This window comes from Nannobrachium achirus (genome assembly GCF_963921795.1).
Source record: "Nannobrachium achirus genome assembly, chromosome: 11".
Taxonomy (NCBI): Eukaryota; Metazoa; Chordata; class Actinopteri; order Myctophiformes; family Myctophidae; genus Nannobrachium; species Nannobrachium achirus.
Genome location: NC_137820.1, coordinates 34,748,245 through 34,764,505, shown reverse-complemented (window position 1 = coordinate 34,764,505; position 16,261 = coordinate 34,748,245). Strand labels below are relative to the sequence as shown.

The following is a 16,261-nucleotide window of genomic DNA, read 5'->3' as shown; positions in this document are numbered from 1 at the left end:
ATACAGTGAGACTCCCATACCCCTCACCCACCCTAACCTACTGGTGGTTATCTGCAGCTGAAACCTGAGGACAATAGCCACACTTTAGCCAACAGAAACTGCAGATGTAAATGTTGGCTTTGACATGTTAATCTATGTCTCCACCCTCCAGAAGGGTGTAAGGAAACACAAAAACACAGCTCTGTTTACAAACTATGTTTTACGGTTCCATCCTGACCAATACATTTATTTGGATACTTATTATAAAACATACATACACCACTTGACTTTATCCCTATTTCATACCTAGGCTGTTTGAAAATAGCCGATCTACATGCTCACAACTCATGTACTTTTACTTTTTTGTATTGTTTGATGCCAATACTTTCATACTTGTATCCTAGCCACAAATTGCAACACTAGATTTTTTTTTCTTTCTATTAAATCGGTTGAATCTGGGGTTGCAATACCTTCCATAGGCAGCCAATGCATCAAAACATTTTTTTTTTTTTGCTATCTGATTCTATTAAACGTCATCAAACTCAACAATATTGGGGCTGTAAGGAAAGCTTGAAGTATTCTCTTTCTATCTGCAAAGTGTTTGTTTCATAATAATCCAGCCCGTATACATGTTATGAGTTACTATCTGTCAAGAAATCCGAGCAGACGGCTTGACATTTAGAACCAGCTGGTACAAAGGACCGCTGAGTGATTTCCCACGACCGCTTCCAAACTCCAGCACTTAGAAAAAAAGGGAAAAAAATCACCTGAACTGAATGTCTTGATAGAAAGTAGCTCATAACATGTCCTTGGTGGATTGTTATGAAACAAACACGTTGCAGATAGAAATACTTCAAGCTTTCCATACAGCCCCAATATTGGTGAGTTTGACGTTGTTTAATACAATCAGATAGCAAAAAAACGGTGTTATGTAGCCTTACATTAAGTCGCCCCTGCAGTGGCTTCCGCATTCTGGCTTTGGGATGGCTGCATGGAGCGTCTTACCGCTTATATAGACAGGTCGGGGACATGGTCGGCAAAACTGCAATTGCGACTCTACACATGCACAAAAATGCGAAATATAGCACATCGCAGAAGTTCTGCAAGATGTATGCGACTTGTCCGGAAGCCTTGTTTAATGTATTAGTCTGTATTTTTAAATAAAATTCGTTTTTACCAAGTGTACAGCTTTTCCTCGTTTGCTACAATGTTAGCTGCAACAGTGCCCGTTGGTGGCTGGAAGCATTATTCCGTATACACATACGTCATGTCCTTGTATGAGCGAATGGGGGAATGGATGAACGTCACGTGATAAGTGCAGCCATCTTTAACCAAACCAGAGCTGCTCGATTTGGAAAAGACACACACTTGGTAAAAACTCATTTTATTTAACAATACAGACTTATACATTAAACAAGGCTACCGAACAAGTCGCAAAAACCTTGCAGAACTTGTACGGAAGATATGTCTCGCATGTGTGCATGTGTAGAGCCGCAGTAGCCGTTTTGAAGACAATACTCCCGACCTGTCAGTCTAAGCTGTAAGACGCTCCTGTAGCCAATACGTCATCAATGCGGAAGCCACTACAGGAGCGATTTAATGTAAGGCTAGGTGTTATGCACTGTTGCATTGGCTGCCTATGGGAGGGTATTGCAACGCTAGATTCAACCGATTTTCTTTAAACAAAGGTTGCAATTTGCGACTACTTGTGTCCGAGTAGATTTTGAATTCCGTACTTTAACTTGTAACATAGTACATCTACATTGCAGTTACTTGTGAGCACCACTGCTCGTAAGCGTGACGAGTAACTAACCTGCCGACGTTAATCGGAACAGCGGCCCGTCGGCATATAGGCCATTATCACGGAGCGGGGCGGGACTTACGCTTTTACGGCAAACGGGCAGCCCGTCTTCCGCCGCCGCTTTGCAACAATACAATGGCGAGCTGTCAGTCACTGTTCTGTGCCAGTGACTGACAGCTCGCCATTGTATTGTTGCAGGGCGGCGGCGGAAGTCGGGCTGCCCGTTTGCCGTAAAAGCGGAAGTCCCGCCCCGCTCCGTGATAATGGCCTATTGAGCGGACCCCGCTCGGCGCTCACTCGTAAAGTTCCAATGGAAAAGAAGAAAGGTGGTCTATCCCACGTCCTACGATGCCAGAGGAATAGACAGCTTTTCCGGCCGCAGGGTGCTCATGCACAATCTGTTTCTCTGTAGAATATTCTTTGTATCCCAAACGAATGCGGTGTCCGACGGTGTGTTGAAGAACTAGTTGCCTCTCACGCTGACCGTTAGCCCCGTTAGCCTGAGGCTAAAAACAACAGTTGCTACTGCACAACGTCTGCTTAAAGCGGCGTAATAAGCTCAAAGACTTGACTCGGCTTCAGACAGGAAAATAAATGGTCAGTCAATACAGATGAGCAAAAACACTTAGCTTTACACTTAGTCTTAAATAAAGTAATGCTATCGTTTCTCATTCACGTGTGTGAACTGTGTTCCTCTTGAGACCCCCTCCTCGCTCCACCCACAGTGAGAGTCCAGTGCAGTCTGGCTGCTTAGCACCATGCCCCGCCCCCAAACCAATCATACACTTAGAAAAGTGATGGACTGTCATAATGACCAATGAGAGGTGTGTGAAAAGAAAAACAGAGAAAACATCAGTTAGGCTGATCTTTTAAAACGAACTAGCCTTTTGGTAACCTCGCCTCACCAGGCTTTCTGGGGGAAATAGCCTTTTGGGCTATGCTTTTAGGACCTGTTGGCTTATTCGATTATTTATGGATATTTGAAGTGAGCCGGATCTCTAAGAGCCGTTCAAAATACATTTTAGTTACTATAGTTACTTACTTTATAGATATTGATTATAATTACAAATCACTTCAACCCTATATATATTTCGTCCATATACATTTTTGCGACACATTGTGAGCTTGTAGATCTGCTATATGTTCTAATGATTTTTTTCAACATTTTATTAATTTGAATTGAAAACATGTGAAATGGGACATTTTGAATTCCAGACTTTTACTTGTAGCCTAGCAGTATTGATACTTTTACTAAGGCGAAAACCACCCATTTTCAATATTGAACTATCTCATTAATACCTTAGAGGCTGGGGTGAGATGCCGTGGCCCGTGGGCTCGGTTGGGCTCGGCGATCCCAGACTTATCAAGCTGCACGCACGCGCACCCCGCACACACACACGCGCGCATGCACGCACGTCGTCAAGTTGTGTGACGCCACGGTCAACCATAGATTTATGCGGTCAACACTTCAGTCAACACTTCAGTTCCCTACCTGGCTGCTTTGCATAACAAACAGTAGGCAGTTCTCACCTACGACCTCATTTACACTTGTATATGGCCAGGAGGACGTTCGCCAAGCATTCTTTGCAGACTTTTAGCTAGGGTGACCATATTTTCAGCTGCTCAAACCGGGACGCAAACCACTGTTGCCTAAAACCGGGACCCTAAAAGCAATGCGCACGTTAACGCGCACACGCCTGCCCGTTCTCTAACGTTCATGCACGTGCACATACACACCGCAGGGTTGCATACAGGCAGTGAGTGGCAGGCAGGCAGTCATGTTTTCTTATTGTTTAGGTGAGCATGTTTTAATGAAAAGAACATGATAAATGTCTATACAACCACTGAAAACAGCTACTATTATTTTAATTTTGGCGAAAACCGGTACAATTTTGTAGTGAATGTTTAAAACCGGGACATATTAGTGTTTTAGAGATATTTGTCAGGACACCGGGACACACAGCTTGAAAACGGGACTGTCCCAGCCAAACCGGGATGTCTAGTCACCCTACTTGTAGCTCCTTTCGGAACCTCTCCCTCCGCTATGCAGCTCCAAGACACAATCGGTCCGTTGCGGGGAACGGCAGGCATGCATGCACACATGTTTGGAATATGTACTATTATGATACGCGGTGAAAATAAAGGGCTGTCGTAGCCGCACCAACAGCTACTAGTGGCGACCAGGCTGGCAGCTCAGCGTCTTGGGGAATGAATGGCTTTTGGCTCAAAGCGTTCCGTTTTGGTTCTTACGTGATTGTACAGCCCCGATTTGCGAAAATATCAAACCAGTTTGATATTCTCGTAACAGAATCTGGGTCTCAAGTCGGGGGTAAAAATCAAGTCGGACCACTACCTCACACCTAACGATTGAGTAACGACCGAATCACGGGAGCGCGCCGCGACTCGTCTTGATTTTATTACGACTGAGAAATCTTTTCAAAGTTGTTAGATGTAACAGGGCCTTTAGCGAGACTCCAGGAACCCTTTCACAATGTATTAGTCTTGTATTTTTAAATAAAATGTGTTTTTATCAACTGCTTTTCCTCGTTTACCACAATGTTGGGTGAACATGGCCGCACATATCATGTGACGTTGATCCCCTTTCCTATTCGCTCATACTATAAAAATGAGTTTATTGAAAAATACAGACTAATACTTTTGAAATTTCTTTATTAGGAATAACCCCTTGAGATGAGCCATCTCGTTTTCAAGAAGCTCTGCACATTACAGAATGCCTAGAATACATTGTGCAAGAACATTTGGCAGAAATTACGGAATCCTATATGTTGCATTTGTGCATGTTTAGAGCCCCTTAGACTATTTGCAGACCGTCCAAGTAGAACTGTTGTTAATGAAGTGCATCCACACAAGATGACGACGCACTGATGAAGCAACACAGCACAAGATTGATGTTTGGAACTAATGAGCCATCAGCCACAGTATATGGCTAGTTACACCTGCTTATTAGTCACGTCTCCGGTGTGTTAAGGAGGTTGCTCATTGGTCTGTTTTTTGTTGCGTTTTTAATATAATACGAAATCCGCAAGAAACATCGTCTCGCACAACATCCTTGCACACTGAGAGCAATGCTTTTAATCATTGCAATATTTTCACGAAAACAAAGTCATCAGTGAAGATGATTTTTTTTGGTCCTGTCACTTGAGATCATCAAGAGAATTTGGCTTATCCTATCCTGACAAGCATTTCAGATGTTGTACAACTTACAAGAAGCAGTGGCATATTATCCTCAACATTTTAAAGTTGCTTATATGTTAGTGGCCCAGTTTGATGCTTTGCTTTGTTGCAAAGACAAAAATGTACACCTTAAAAAGAAGACCACCAATTTCCGCGAGCCAATTGATTCTGAACAGCGGCTCGCAGTCTGTCTATAGTGTCTACGGCACACACACACACACACACACACACACACACACACACACACACACACACACACACACACACACACACCAGTGTTGTTTTTGTTGACGAGACGTTAACGAAAATGATTTCGTTGACGCCCCTTTTTTTCACGACGATGACGTGACGTTAACGTAACGAGCTAAGCATAAGTCTGACGAAAATATGACGAGACGAATGTATGTTTTCGTTGATGTAACGAAGACGAGATGAACATCTGGTCTATCGGACGACGTTAAATAAACATGCATGAAAAGCTGCAATATATTATAGTAGTTGTTTCAATGGAGGAGTAGTGGCCAATCATATGGAACGTTCTAGGACGCATATAGCAACAGGCTCTGTGATTGGCTGGGATGTCAGCAGGAACACACGTGTTGTTTGTTGTTGTGGTCAGAAGTTGCAAACATTACAGCTGGGAATGTTACTAAGTTTCTATTTGCAAATGAAAGCTAATCATCTGATTGAGTAAAGACCCTGTATCTGCCTCGCGGCAGCAGCGTCAACATCAATTAATAGATTCGATCGTCGGAAAAGAAGACACAATATGGATCTATTTTACAATCCAGGAAATAATGCAGGCTTACTTACAGTACCACGGAGCGCTGCTATTCCAATCCGGTAAGCTGACGGCACAAGCCTTTTAACAAATCATAATCATTTGCTTTGCTGAGAAGAGAAGAGAAGTTGATTTCCTTTCCCATTGACAACTGGACCCGCCGTGGTCACTTTCCTACTAATCCCTCCTCAACGTTTTCTATAACATCTGGCGCTAAGCTTCAGGCTAATGTTGGCTTGTTTAAGCAGACGTAAATTAATTGGATTGTTTGTTGTAAAGCATGCAAACTTTTTTTCCGCTGGATGCGGAGAACGGTACGCGATAGGTGTTATTCTCAAAGGCTACGTTAGTGACGTAGGGGTTGTTTGTTTCCTGTCAGCGGCCGCCGACGTCGAGTATGACTGTGACGTCACTTGTAAATCCTTGGAACTCAACAGTACTGTGTGTGTGTGTGTGTGTGTGTGTGTGTGTGTGTGTGTGTGTGTGTGTGTGTGTGTGTGACTACAGTACAGACAGCACAAGCAAGTGCAAGTGGCCATGGATACCGTATATTATATTATTCCTGTGTGAACTCTGCATATAAATAGCATGGGGCAGGTGTAATATACACTTGTCATTAGCCTATACATTATGAATTCAATTGTACCTGTCAACTTTGATTCCAATGTCTAATACTTAATTATTTTATTTAAAGACACATTTTTCTTTTTGACTAAAACTATTGACTAAAACTGGACTAAAACCTTTGTGTGGGTTCGTCGACTAAAACTTGACTAAAACCTTTCGAGTTCTAGTCGACTAAAACTAGACTAAAACTATCAAGGATATAAATGACTAAAATCTGACTAAAACTAATAAGCATTTCGTCAAAAAGACTAAGACTAACACTAAATCTAAAATGCCTGCCAAAAACAACACTGACACACACACACACACACACACACACACACACACACACACACACACACACACACACACACACACACACACACACACACACACAGAGCATCAGTAAAGTCTGTGCTATGTGTACCGAACGACTGAATCTGCAGATAGGCTCTGTACACGGTAGATCGAGCTAACTAAACAAATTCCTACTTGACGGAGATTCACCCGGAAGTACTTGTGGTCGAAATGTAAACAGGGCTGGAAGATGGATCCCTTTATACTTTTGCTATTTTAGGGAGAATCCAATGCCATCGTTGGCATCAAAAGTGTTTTTTGGAGAAAATGGACATTAAAGATGAGAAAGACCGTTGGCTTCCATGTTAACTCATCTGGTGCCGATCCCGAACTAGTTCGGCTTTATTTCAATCCAATACAATCTTTTTTTTATTAATTCACTTACCCCGAGCTGCTTGTAGAGTCGTGGGTGGTCCTGGCTCGCTAGCCGCTAGCCAGCTAGCCGTTCTACTCTGTCCGACGATATATTCCATTAAAAATGGTTTAAAATACATTTTTGAGCTCCCCAATGTTCACCCGATGTTCGGCGCCGCTTCCGATGAGTACACGAGTGTGCCGATCCCGAAGTAGTTCGGCTTTATTTAATTAAATGAATAAAATGATAAGAGGCCTTCTGAAGCCTGGCCTGATTTTTCTAGCTACTAGCCGAAAGCTAGCAACCTCCCGGCCGGCCGTAATTTGCGAACGCAATCGCCAATCTCCGCCTAATCCAATGAAAGACCGCATCTTTAAAGGCTTATATCTCTTTTTTGTGTTTTAGGGAAGCGGCGCGAGGTTTATTTACGGCGAAATCGCCCAAAAATGATCTTTTAGATGACAAAATGGGAATAGCCATTCTGTTAGCATCTTCATCCGGGACATTTCCATGCCGTGCATGAACGTGAGCACGTGAGGTCCTGGAAGCTGAAGTCCTGGAAGCTAAAGCGCTCGCCTATGAGAGATGCGCTGGCATTCTTTGGCCCCTAGAGGGCGCTGGCACTCAAAGAGTTAAGGGATCACTATTGCGTGGATGCGCGATGATGATGAATCGGCGATTCCACCCGTACCAGCACTTTTCAACGGACGGTACGTAGCCATTGCCAGCTTTACTGTATATACACTAAATAGCCCGCCTATACGCGGGATCGGCACTCTAGATACCTTTTAATATTTCACGAGTATTCGCGGGATCGGCTACAAATGAGTTAATAGTTTGACAGCTGCGGAAAACGGAAAAAAATCTGCATCGGACGAAATAACAGGCGGCAGTGTGCAAACGTGATTGACATAACGTGAGGTCGGTTATTATTTTTACGTGCTCCGAAATTCGCTCCGAAAAACGCAGCAATGTGCAAGGACCTTAATGTTGTGTACATGAAACCAGTGATGTGAAACAGCTTCAGTTCTTCATGACAAGAAACAACAGTGAGGTGTCGATGGGAATCAACGACTGAAAGAAATGATTAGATGAGTGCTTAAATATGTTAGGAACCTTGAGAGTGGAAAATGACGTCACACTGTCATCGTCTGAATCATCGTCAGAGTCTCTGAGCTCATCAGCGTCCTGCCACTCCACGTTAGGACCCCGGTGGAAGCGCAGGCGTGTGCCTGAATGAACAAAAAGAAAAAAGACAGCTATTCTTTAGTTCCCTTCCCTTGCTTTAGTTGCGTGATTTTGTTGTTGTTGAAGGTGTTCATTTAAATGCTTGCACACGCAAGAGAAGTGAAGAGTACACTTCTGTCAAAATCAACTGAATATCTGATGCAGACCTAATGGTTCTGTACTTGTTTCCATTATATGACTGGATTTCAAATAGGGTTCTTAGAACCTAAATGAGCCCTTCCGTAAAGATTTGGATTCATCCTGCCGTTGTAAAGAGCCCTTTGGTAGAGGTTTGTGCGGTAACAGTCACGGTGTACCCAGTAGCTGTGCATGTGTGTACCTTTGAGGAAGCAGTGCCAGGCCGTGTCGGGCCAGGATTGGGACCAGACCATGTCCTCATCATCGGAGAAGGAAGACGACATGGAGAACACGCCCGACTCTGACTCACTGCTGGCCTGATGGAGAGGAACCAGTTCTGTTCAAGCAATTTCTTTTGACCAAATTTTGACAACTGGACAGATGATAACTTCAACATCCCCAAAAGGATTAAATAGAAGGGCTACAGCTATTGATTACATCCAAGGTAACGGTATTCAAGTTAGGTTACAACATGTAATGTGTACAAAGACTTGCTATCTGTACAGTGCTTGCTCCACCATCATATTAACTATGTGTTGTTAGATTGTACCTGATTAATATGCAAAGATCACGATATAGTAAGTTAATATGATGGCAGAGCAAGCACTAGTCTGCACAGATACTGTAGCAAGTCTTTCTACAGAGTAACATTGCAACCTAACTGCCATGAATATTGTGGATGTACCCTTCTATTTAATCCTTTTGGGGATGTTGAAGTTCATCTGCCCATTTGTCGATTTGGTCAAAAGGAATTGGTTGAACAGAACTCATATTTTGGGACCATCGCTCCATTGTTTACAATGGTTTGTAATGCAGGCTGCCACCCTATGCGGTCATGTGATCCAAGATGGCCGCGATGTGAATAAGGTCTATTGCATAATACACCCATTCAGAAAACATCTTTTTGGGTAGGCACATTGGGGAGACCAAAAAAAAGACTGCAAAAGTTGAAAAAAGTTAAATTCATGGTGTAGCCCCTTTAAAGGCAAGGCAGTGTAAGTGGTAGCTTTGGATAAAACAAAGGCTCGATTTTGGTAAAAGATTAAAGCTTCATATTGTGATAGTACTGATTGCTATAGCGTTTGTTCAGTAACAGTGTTAAATAGCTCTATATTGTGATAGTAATCATTGCTATAAAGTGTTAAGTAACTGTTAAATAGCTCTATATTGTAATAATAATCATTACTATCGAGTGTTTGTTCAGTAACAGTGTTAAATAGCTCTATATTGTAATAATAATCATTACCATTGAGAGTGTGTTCACTAACAGTGTTAAATAGCTCTATATTGTGATAGTACTCTATGTTTGCTCAATAACAGGGGTCTCTCTGTGTCTCCAGCTCTATAGCTATGATTACTGTCACAATATAGAGCTATTTAACACTTTATGTTCACTTGTATCACTTTCACTACCTTTAATACACATCAACAACAGTAAGTGCGCAAAGTACATGAATGGAAGGTGAACTCCTACCCTGACACGCCTGCGCTCCCTCAGGTGTCCTCTAGAGGGTGTGGGGGCGCTGCTGGCCAGCGGGGGGCGGGCGTAGGAATGCAAACTGTTACTGTGGCCAAAGATGTGGACGGGAGACGATCTGAAAACACACACACACACACACACACACACACACACACACACACACACACACACACACACACACACACACACACACTGAGGAATGTCTGAAGTACAGTAAACATTATCACTTTGTGATTATTATTATTAAAACATTCTGAAATCAAATCGCTAAAACAATAGAACGCAGTAAACGAAAACATTTGAACACTCATCTTTTCTTTTCTCTAAGTACAATGTAAAATATGAACCCTTGTTGAACCCTAAGAGTGGCAGCCGACCTGGCATTTATTGCGACCATAGGTCGCAGATTAGTATGTGAACAGTCACAGCTTGTCTGTATGTATCTCTGTCTGTCTGTCTGTCTGTCTGTCACCCTGACACTGTGGTTCTATTGGTTTGTCGCTCTGACATCATGCTCTGATGTCACTGTGATCTCAGGAGAACCACTCTAACAGAATGGGTTTGCTGCTCTGACATCACGCTCTGGCTTCACTGGTTCTACAGACAGGGATAGGCATAAAAGGGTATGATTTTAGATGTCATATATAGAAGTAATAGGACTTTCACATAACGAATAACTGAGTAAGCATGTTTGGGCTCTCACAGCATATCTCCATATAGAGTAGATGGATCTCCATATATGGGTACCAGGGGTCTCCATATGTGTAACTGGTCCGATATACATCACTGTCCAGATGGCCTAGAATTGGCGCGACCTAGGTCGCACGTCACCCTGAGGCATCTTGCAAGTGTAAATATTGTATATTGCGTTGCAAAAACTAAGGATGGCATGCAGGGACGATCGAGCGCGATGCCATTTGGAAGCATGCACGCACGGTTGTGGGCCATTTACTTTACTGCATGTAATCGCAGGTACACGGGTGGGCGACAGGTACATTTTTTAATGGGCGGGGTAGATCTGGTTTAGATTTTTATATAATGACGGGTAACGGGTCGGTCCGCGGATCTGATTAATGACGGGCGGGCGCGTGTTGTCAAAATTGACTGATGTCTAACAGTCTAACCCAGGTGTTCCCAAACTTTCCAGGTTGTGACCCAAAAGAGAAATTAGACGTTTGCCCGGGACCCAAACTAGTGAAAATAGCAGATCTACAAGCTCCCAATGTGATGCTTCACACCGCGTTGAGAGCTTGTAGATCGGATGGTTATGCGGGAACGCCTACTGAGAGACAAAAGACAGAGTCAATAAGAGTCATGAGGGGTCAGCAGGAGTCATAAGGAGTCAGTAGGTGTGAGGGGGAGTATGGAGGAGTTTCCCAACCAACGCTTGAGTGGCATATGATGGCTTGAGTGGCAATGAGTGGCATATGATGCATACCCTCTATAATAATTAAAAACAAAATGTAGGAAACAAAAAATAAATAAATGGACCCATAAAAATGTGTCCGCGAGCCACAAATGGTTCCCGACCCCCAGGTTGGGAACCACAGGTCTAACCTCTTGCGGGGGGCGCTGTCCTTCACCAGTGGGCTCTGGGGCCCAGTGGCGAGTGGGCTCTGGGGCCCAGTGGCGATATTGGCCAGCTCTGTGAGCCAGCCGCTGTCCCGTGGGGAGCTGCTGAGCTCCTCCTCCTGGTGGTGGTGGTGGGACACCTCGGACCCCAGCTGGTACACGTCTGAGCTCCGCTCCAGATCCACCTCCTGGAGCTCTGGCATGTCATCTGCAGAGAGACACACATGCACGCATTAAGACCTGAGGACGATTCAACAACTGCCTTCTAAAGCATTGGTTCTCAAACGTTTTCGTGCTGAGAACCACCAAAATGATATCTTTCTTTCTTTCAGATCAAAGAGTTGACAACGTTGTGACTGGAACACTATAAGACAGAGCTTGTTCATTTGTTCTCATGCTCTTGTTACTTAGGCTTGTTTGTCCTGACTCCTGACCACCGTCAAAATCGTCATTTAGATTGCATGTTATCTAAACAGATGCATTGTTTACCTGGTATCCTATAGTATAGGTTCAAAGTACATGTACAGATTATCTTTTTATAGTGTATTGTTTAGAGACTGATGCTAGGTTCCTGGTTTACCTGTGATTTTAGTTTCTTGAGTCACTACTACACTGTCTCTCTGCATTCTATGTATGCGTTTACCTTGCGTATTCTAAGTCATTCTGGGTAAGAGTATGCCTGTCACAATTATTACATAATCGTCTAGTCGCAAATATTTGACATAATCGCAATTATTTTGTCATAATCGTCATGTTTATATATTTTCAAACATTTAAAAAATAGTGGAAGTAGCAGATCTACGAGCTGGTAGATCGGCTATTTCCACTATGAATGTTCTTCTTTCTAAAGTATAAAGTTGTCAAATATGTCAGTACTTTCTTTGTATATTTAGGTCATGTGTCATATCTGCCATGTGCAACTTCAAAGCCTAAAAGCCAAACAAAAATGTAATTGTCAACGACAAAAACACAATTAAATTGTTAATCGCAATTATTTGAGTGACAATTAATCATCATGTGAAAAGTCATAATCGTGACAGCCCTAGAAAAGAGTGCTAAATGCAGTGTAAAAAATGTATTGAGTGTCTCCTCATAGTTACCAAAGTCCATGTGGCAACCGGGTGAGGCAGGCAGGTCTTCGGTGCATTTGAGAGGATCAAAGGATTCATCCATTCTGACAGAAACGATGATTTCACATCAACACCACATCATACCTGTAGAAACAATGAAGACAAAATGAAACGTCACATTCCATTTGTTGAATCGACGATCAACGTATTCAGCCATTCTAAGTTAACACATGGTTCTTCCACAGGGGGTCCGGGATTGTTACTACAGGGGGACAGCCAAATTGTGTGATCTACAAGCGTGTGAGCTTGTAGATCAGCTATTTTAAGCGAAGAGGTTTGGTGTACAGTGGGAAAAGAGCAGACAATGTACAGACAGAGCCAACAGTTTAGTTTACTAAGCATTAAGGGTTTGTGGTTAAATATCTGAACATACACAATAACATAAATCCAACTCCAACATGTTAATAGAAGAGATAATGTTAACAAACCAACACAAATATTGATTTACACAGCTCTGTTCTGATAGTGCTATTACACAATATAATATAGCTATCTATGAAATCTATGAAAAAAGTTTAATCTGCAACAGCATTTTATACAAATTGAAGACCCCTGCTCTAACAGAATAATTTCACATCCAGGGTCTTCCAAAGACCTTTTAAATGAATGAAGACAAGACGAATCATCACATTCTATCAGTTCAACCAAAGATCAAAAGATGTTTCTTCTAAAATTATTTCATGTGAACATTTCATACAAAAACATCTGTTGAATCAACGTGTACAGGGTTATAGAGAAATCATTCTTCTAGAACATAGTTACATGGATGGGTGGGTCACATGCGGCTACACCTTCACTTAATGAGGCCCGCAGGTCTCGGAAAACTGATATATTATTGATTTCAGCTGTTAGAATTCCAAACATGCAAAGTTGAAAACCTGACCCGTTTAACTACTTCAGTCTATAGTAGTTGAATGACTAGTATAGGCCTAGTAATATTAAAATGTTAGTCTAATGTTTTTTTTGTGTCCAATTTTTTTTTTTTTTTTTTTTTTTTTTTTAAGATTTGTTTTTGGACTTTTATGCCTTTATTGATTGGAGAGTAGACTTACAGGAAATGGGGGAGAGATGGGGAGTGACACACGGCAAAGGTCTTCCAGATAGGGAATCGAACCAGCGATGCCGCCAGGCATCCATGCCTATGTGGCAATGCCTAAGTGGTATGTGCCTGGACCATAGGCCAGCGGGCGCCCCCAATGTATTTGTATTTAAGTTAATAAAGATAACATAAATATAACTAAATGCATTTGAAATTAATTCAAAGTGTTACATTTGGATTCCAATTCCAAAAGAATTCAAAAGTAGCAAAAGATTTACTGTCGATTTTTTTGCTACTTTTACTGGACATGAGATTTGCTCGACAGTAGCAATATGCAATGTGGCCCACTGGACTGGAGTGAAAGTGGAAATATAGTGGCCCTCTCTATCATCTAAGTTGCCCACCCCTGTTCTAGAATGATATTTTCATTCGGTTGAATGAATGGAGACAAGATGAAAGCAGACACAGTCAAATGAATGAAGTTGTCAAAATTGGATCTTGTGATCTTTTAAAATGATAACACGTGTGTGTGTGTGTGTGTGTGTGTGTGTGTGTGGGGGGGGGGGGGGGGGGGGGGGTCCTTTGTCTGATCATGTGATCAAACTGTGTTCAGGCACGTTAGATCACCGACTGCACTCATATGCACAATGCACATTCATTCACATTTCTGTGATCATGACCTGCTCTTTCATTGCCTACTGCTTTTACATTTTTGTTATGCTTTATTTCAGTTAATCTTTTCTTTTGCGCTTTTGTTAGTCTATTTCATGTAAACGCCTGTGAATGAGCACTACACATCATGTATAATTTAAAGCATAAATGCATCTATTTATGAATTTTCAAAAATGGAGAACAAAAATTTAAAGTAGGCTAATATAAGCATAACAAAGCATCCACACATTCCAACGGGTTTATAGCTCTAAATAACACACAAAACACAAAGGAACTGAATGATTCACAAATAACTAACATCAGTCGATAAGAGCTGATCTAAAAGCTATCAATGCGTCGCGTCGATAGCTTGTAGATCGGCTCTTATCGCACTACCTCGCACCATGGAAAGCCTGGTTCCCATTTACCACCTGGTGCCCACATCCGGTCTGAGAGCCCACCTGCCGTTTCCGGCGATTTCCACGCACACACACGTGCAGCTACACGGACAACTTCCGTTTCCGCTACGGAGTGGATGTGCTACTCACAAAACAGAATCGACCCCGGCTCCATAAAAAAGCAAGTCTCTCATTGTAAACAAAAGAATGTCAACAAGTTGAGGCATGATGACGCAACCCCTCTGCGCCCCGTCCGTGCAAATGAATGAGAACCAAAACATTCATGAACATTTTAACAAAAAAACACACTTTCCACATTTAAACTTTTGTCGTTTCGTCTTCATATGCAGGCCTATGTCAATTCAATACACAATGTTATTGTCCCCCGCAGGGCATTTGTGAAATAGTAATAACGATAAAATAAACTACATTGTAGATGGCATGGCAGCGACAAAAAAAGAAAGGGAAAAACACCATTGAGACAACAAAGTAAACGTCGTGTATGTTGGTTATAATTAACGTTTGAAACAATAAAGTACTGCCAGCTGTCCAGCTGCTGCTTCTGCAAACCAAAACAACAACACGTCACAATGAGAAAAAAGAAAGAGCCCCGTCCGTCAAATATAAATCAAATAAAATAATAAAAAGGCAACGTGACAGCTTAATGTTGGGGTTGTTTCGTAACGGCGCCACGGAAGAGCGCGTGCTAAATGTATAAAATATGACTTTGAGCTGTTAGGTTTCGTTATAAAACAATACATTCAAGTATCAAAAAAGACGAGAACAACTTCACTCACCGAGGCTGTCGCCATCGAAATATAATGCCCTCTTTGTGTGGCGTCGTACGGCGGTGCCGAGCGAAAAAAGAAAAACGCAGATCTGCAAGATCACAGCGGAATTGGATTCAACCGCGTTGTGAGCTTGTGGATCTGCGGCATTTCCGGCGCGCGGCACCGCCGAGCGACGACGCGTACACCGCCAGGGCTGCTTCCATTCTCTGGCCGTTCACTGGGGGGTAGGGGGCGGGGACGTGACGCGACAGAGCCCTCGCATTGGCCGGTCGGGACGTCGGTCTTGCGGACGCCTCGTTCTCATTGGCTCGTGGCCCGTCAATGCCCTGGAGGGGGCGTGGACCTTGGTTTGTTGATGTGGTTCTCATTGGCTGGAAGTGCATGCCTGTTGTCTTCATGGAACAGCTGATTGCAGCAACAATAACAATACTATTTTTATTGTATGTCTTCTTGATAGATATGATATGATATGATATGATATGATATGATATGATATGATATGATATGATATGATATTTGAATAGCTGAAGTATACAACAATCTACAAAAGTAACTTTCAAGTTGTCAAATAATTGCAGCGAGTAAAAACAAATATATAATTTGCTGAAGTGTTAGTGGAGCAGAAGTATTAAGTATTGCAAAAATGGATATAATCAGGTAAGTAAAAGTAGGCTACTTATAAGCGATAGTTAACTTATTATTACGTATTATTAGGAGGACATTTCTTTTTTAATATTATTATTATTATTTGTTAATCCCTT

The 16,261-nt window shown here is 42.3% G+C and overlaps 1 protein-coding gene across 1 annotated transcript in view; it reads right to left on the bottom strand.

Moving 5' to 3' along the window:
* Positions 1-15,520, bottom strand: part of hbp1 (HMG-box transcription factor 1) — a 29,078-nt gene extending 13,558 nt beyond the window's left edge. Inside the window, exons 1-6 of the mRNA XM_080737566.1 lie at positions 15,507-15,520; positions 12,592-12,705; positions 11,477-11,699; positions 9,914-10,034; positions 8,642-8,756; positions 8,191-8,306 (exon numbers count right to left, since the gene is read on the bottom strand). Of these exons, the coding sequence (XP_080593692.1) occupies positions 8,191-8,306; positions 8,642-8,756; positions 9,914-10,034; positions 11,477-11,699; positions 12,592-12,664 (648 nt within the window). The 5' untranslated portion in view covers positions 12,665-12,705; positions 15,507-15,520. The remainder of the gene's footprint in view (positions 1-8,190; positions 8,307-8,641; positions 8,757-9,913; positions 10,035-11,476; positions 11,700-12,591; positions 12,706-15,506) is intronic.
* Between the last annotated feature and the right edge of the window lie 741 nt (positions 15,521-16,261).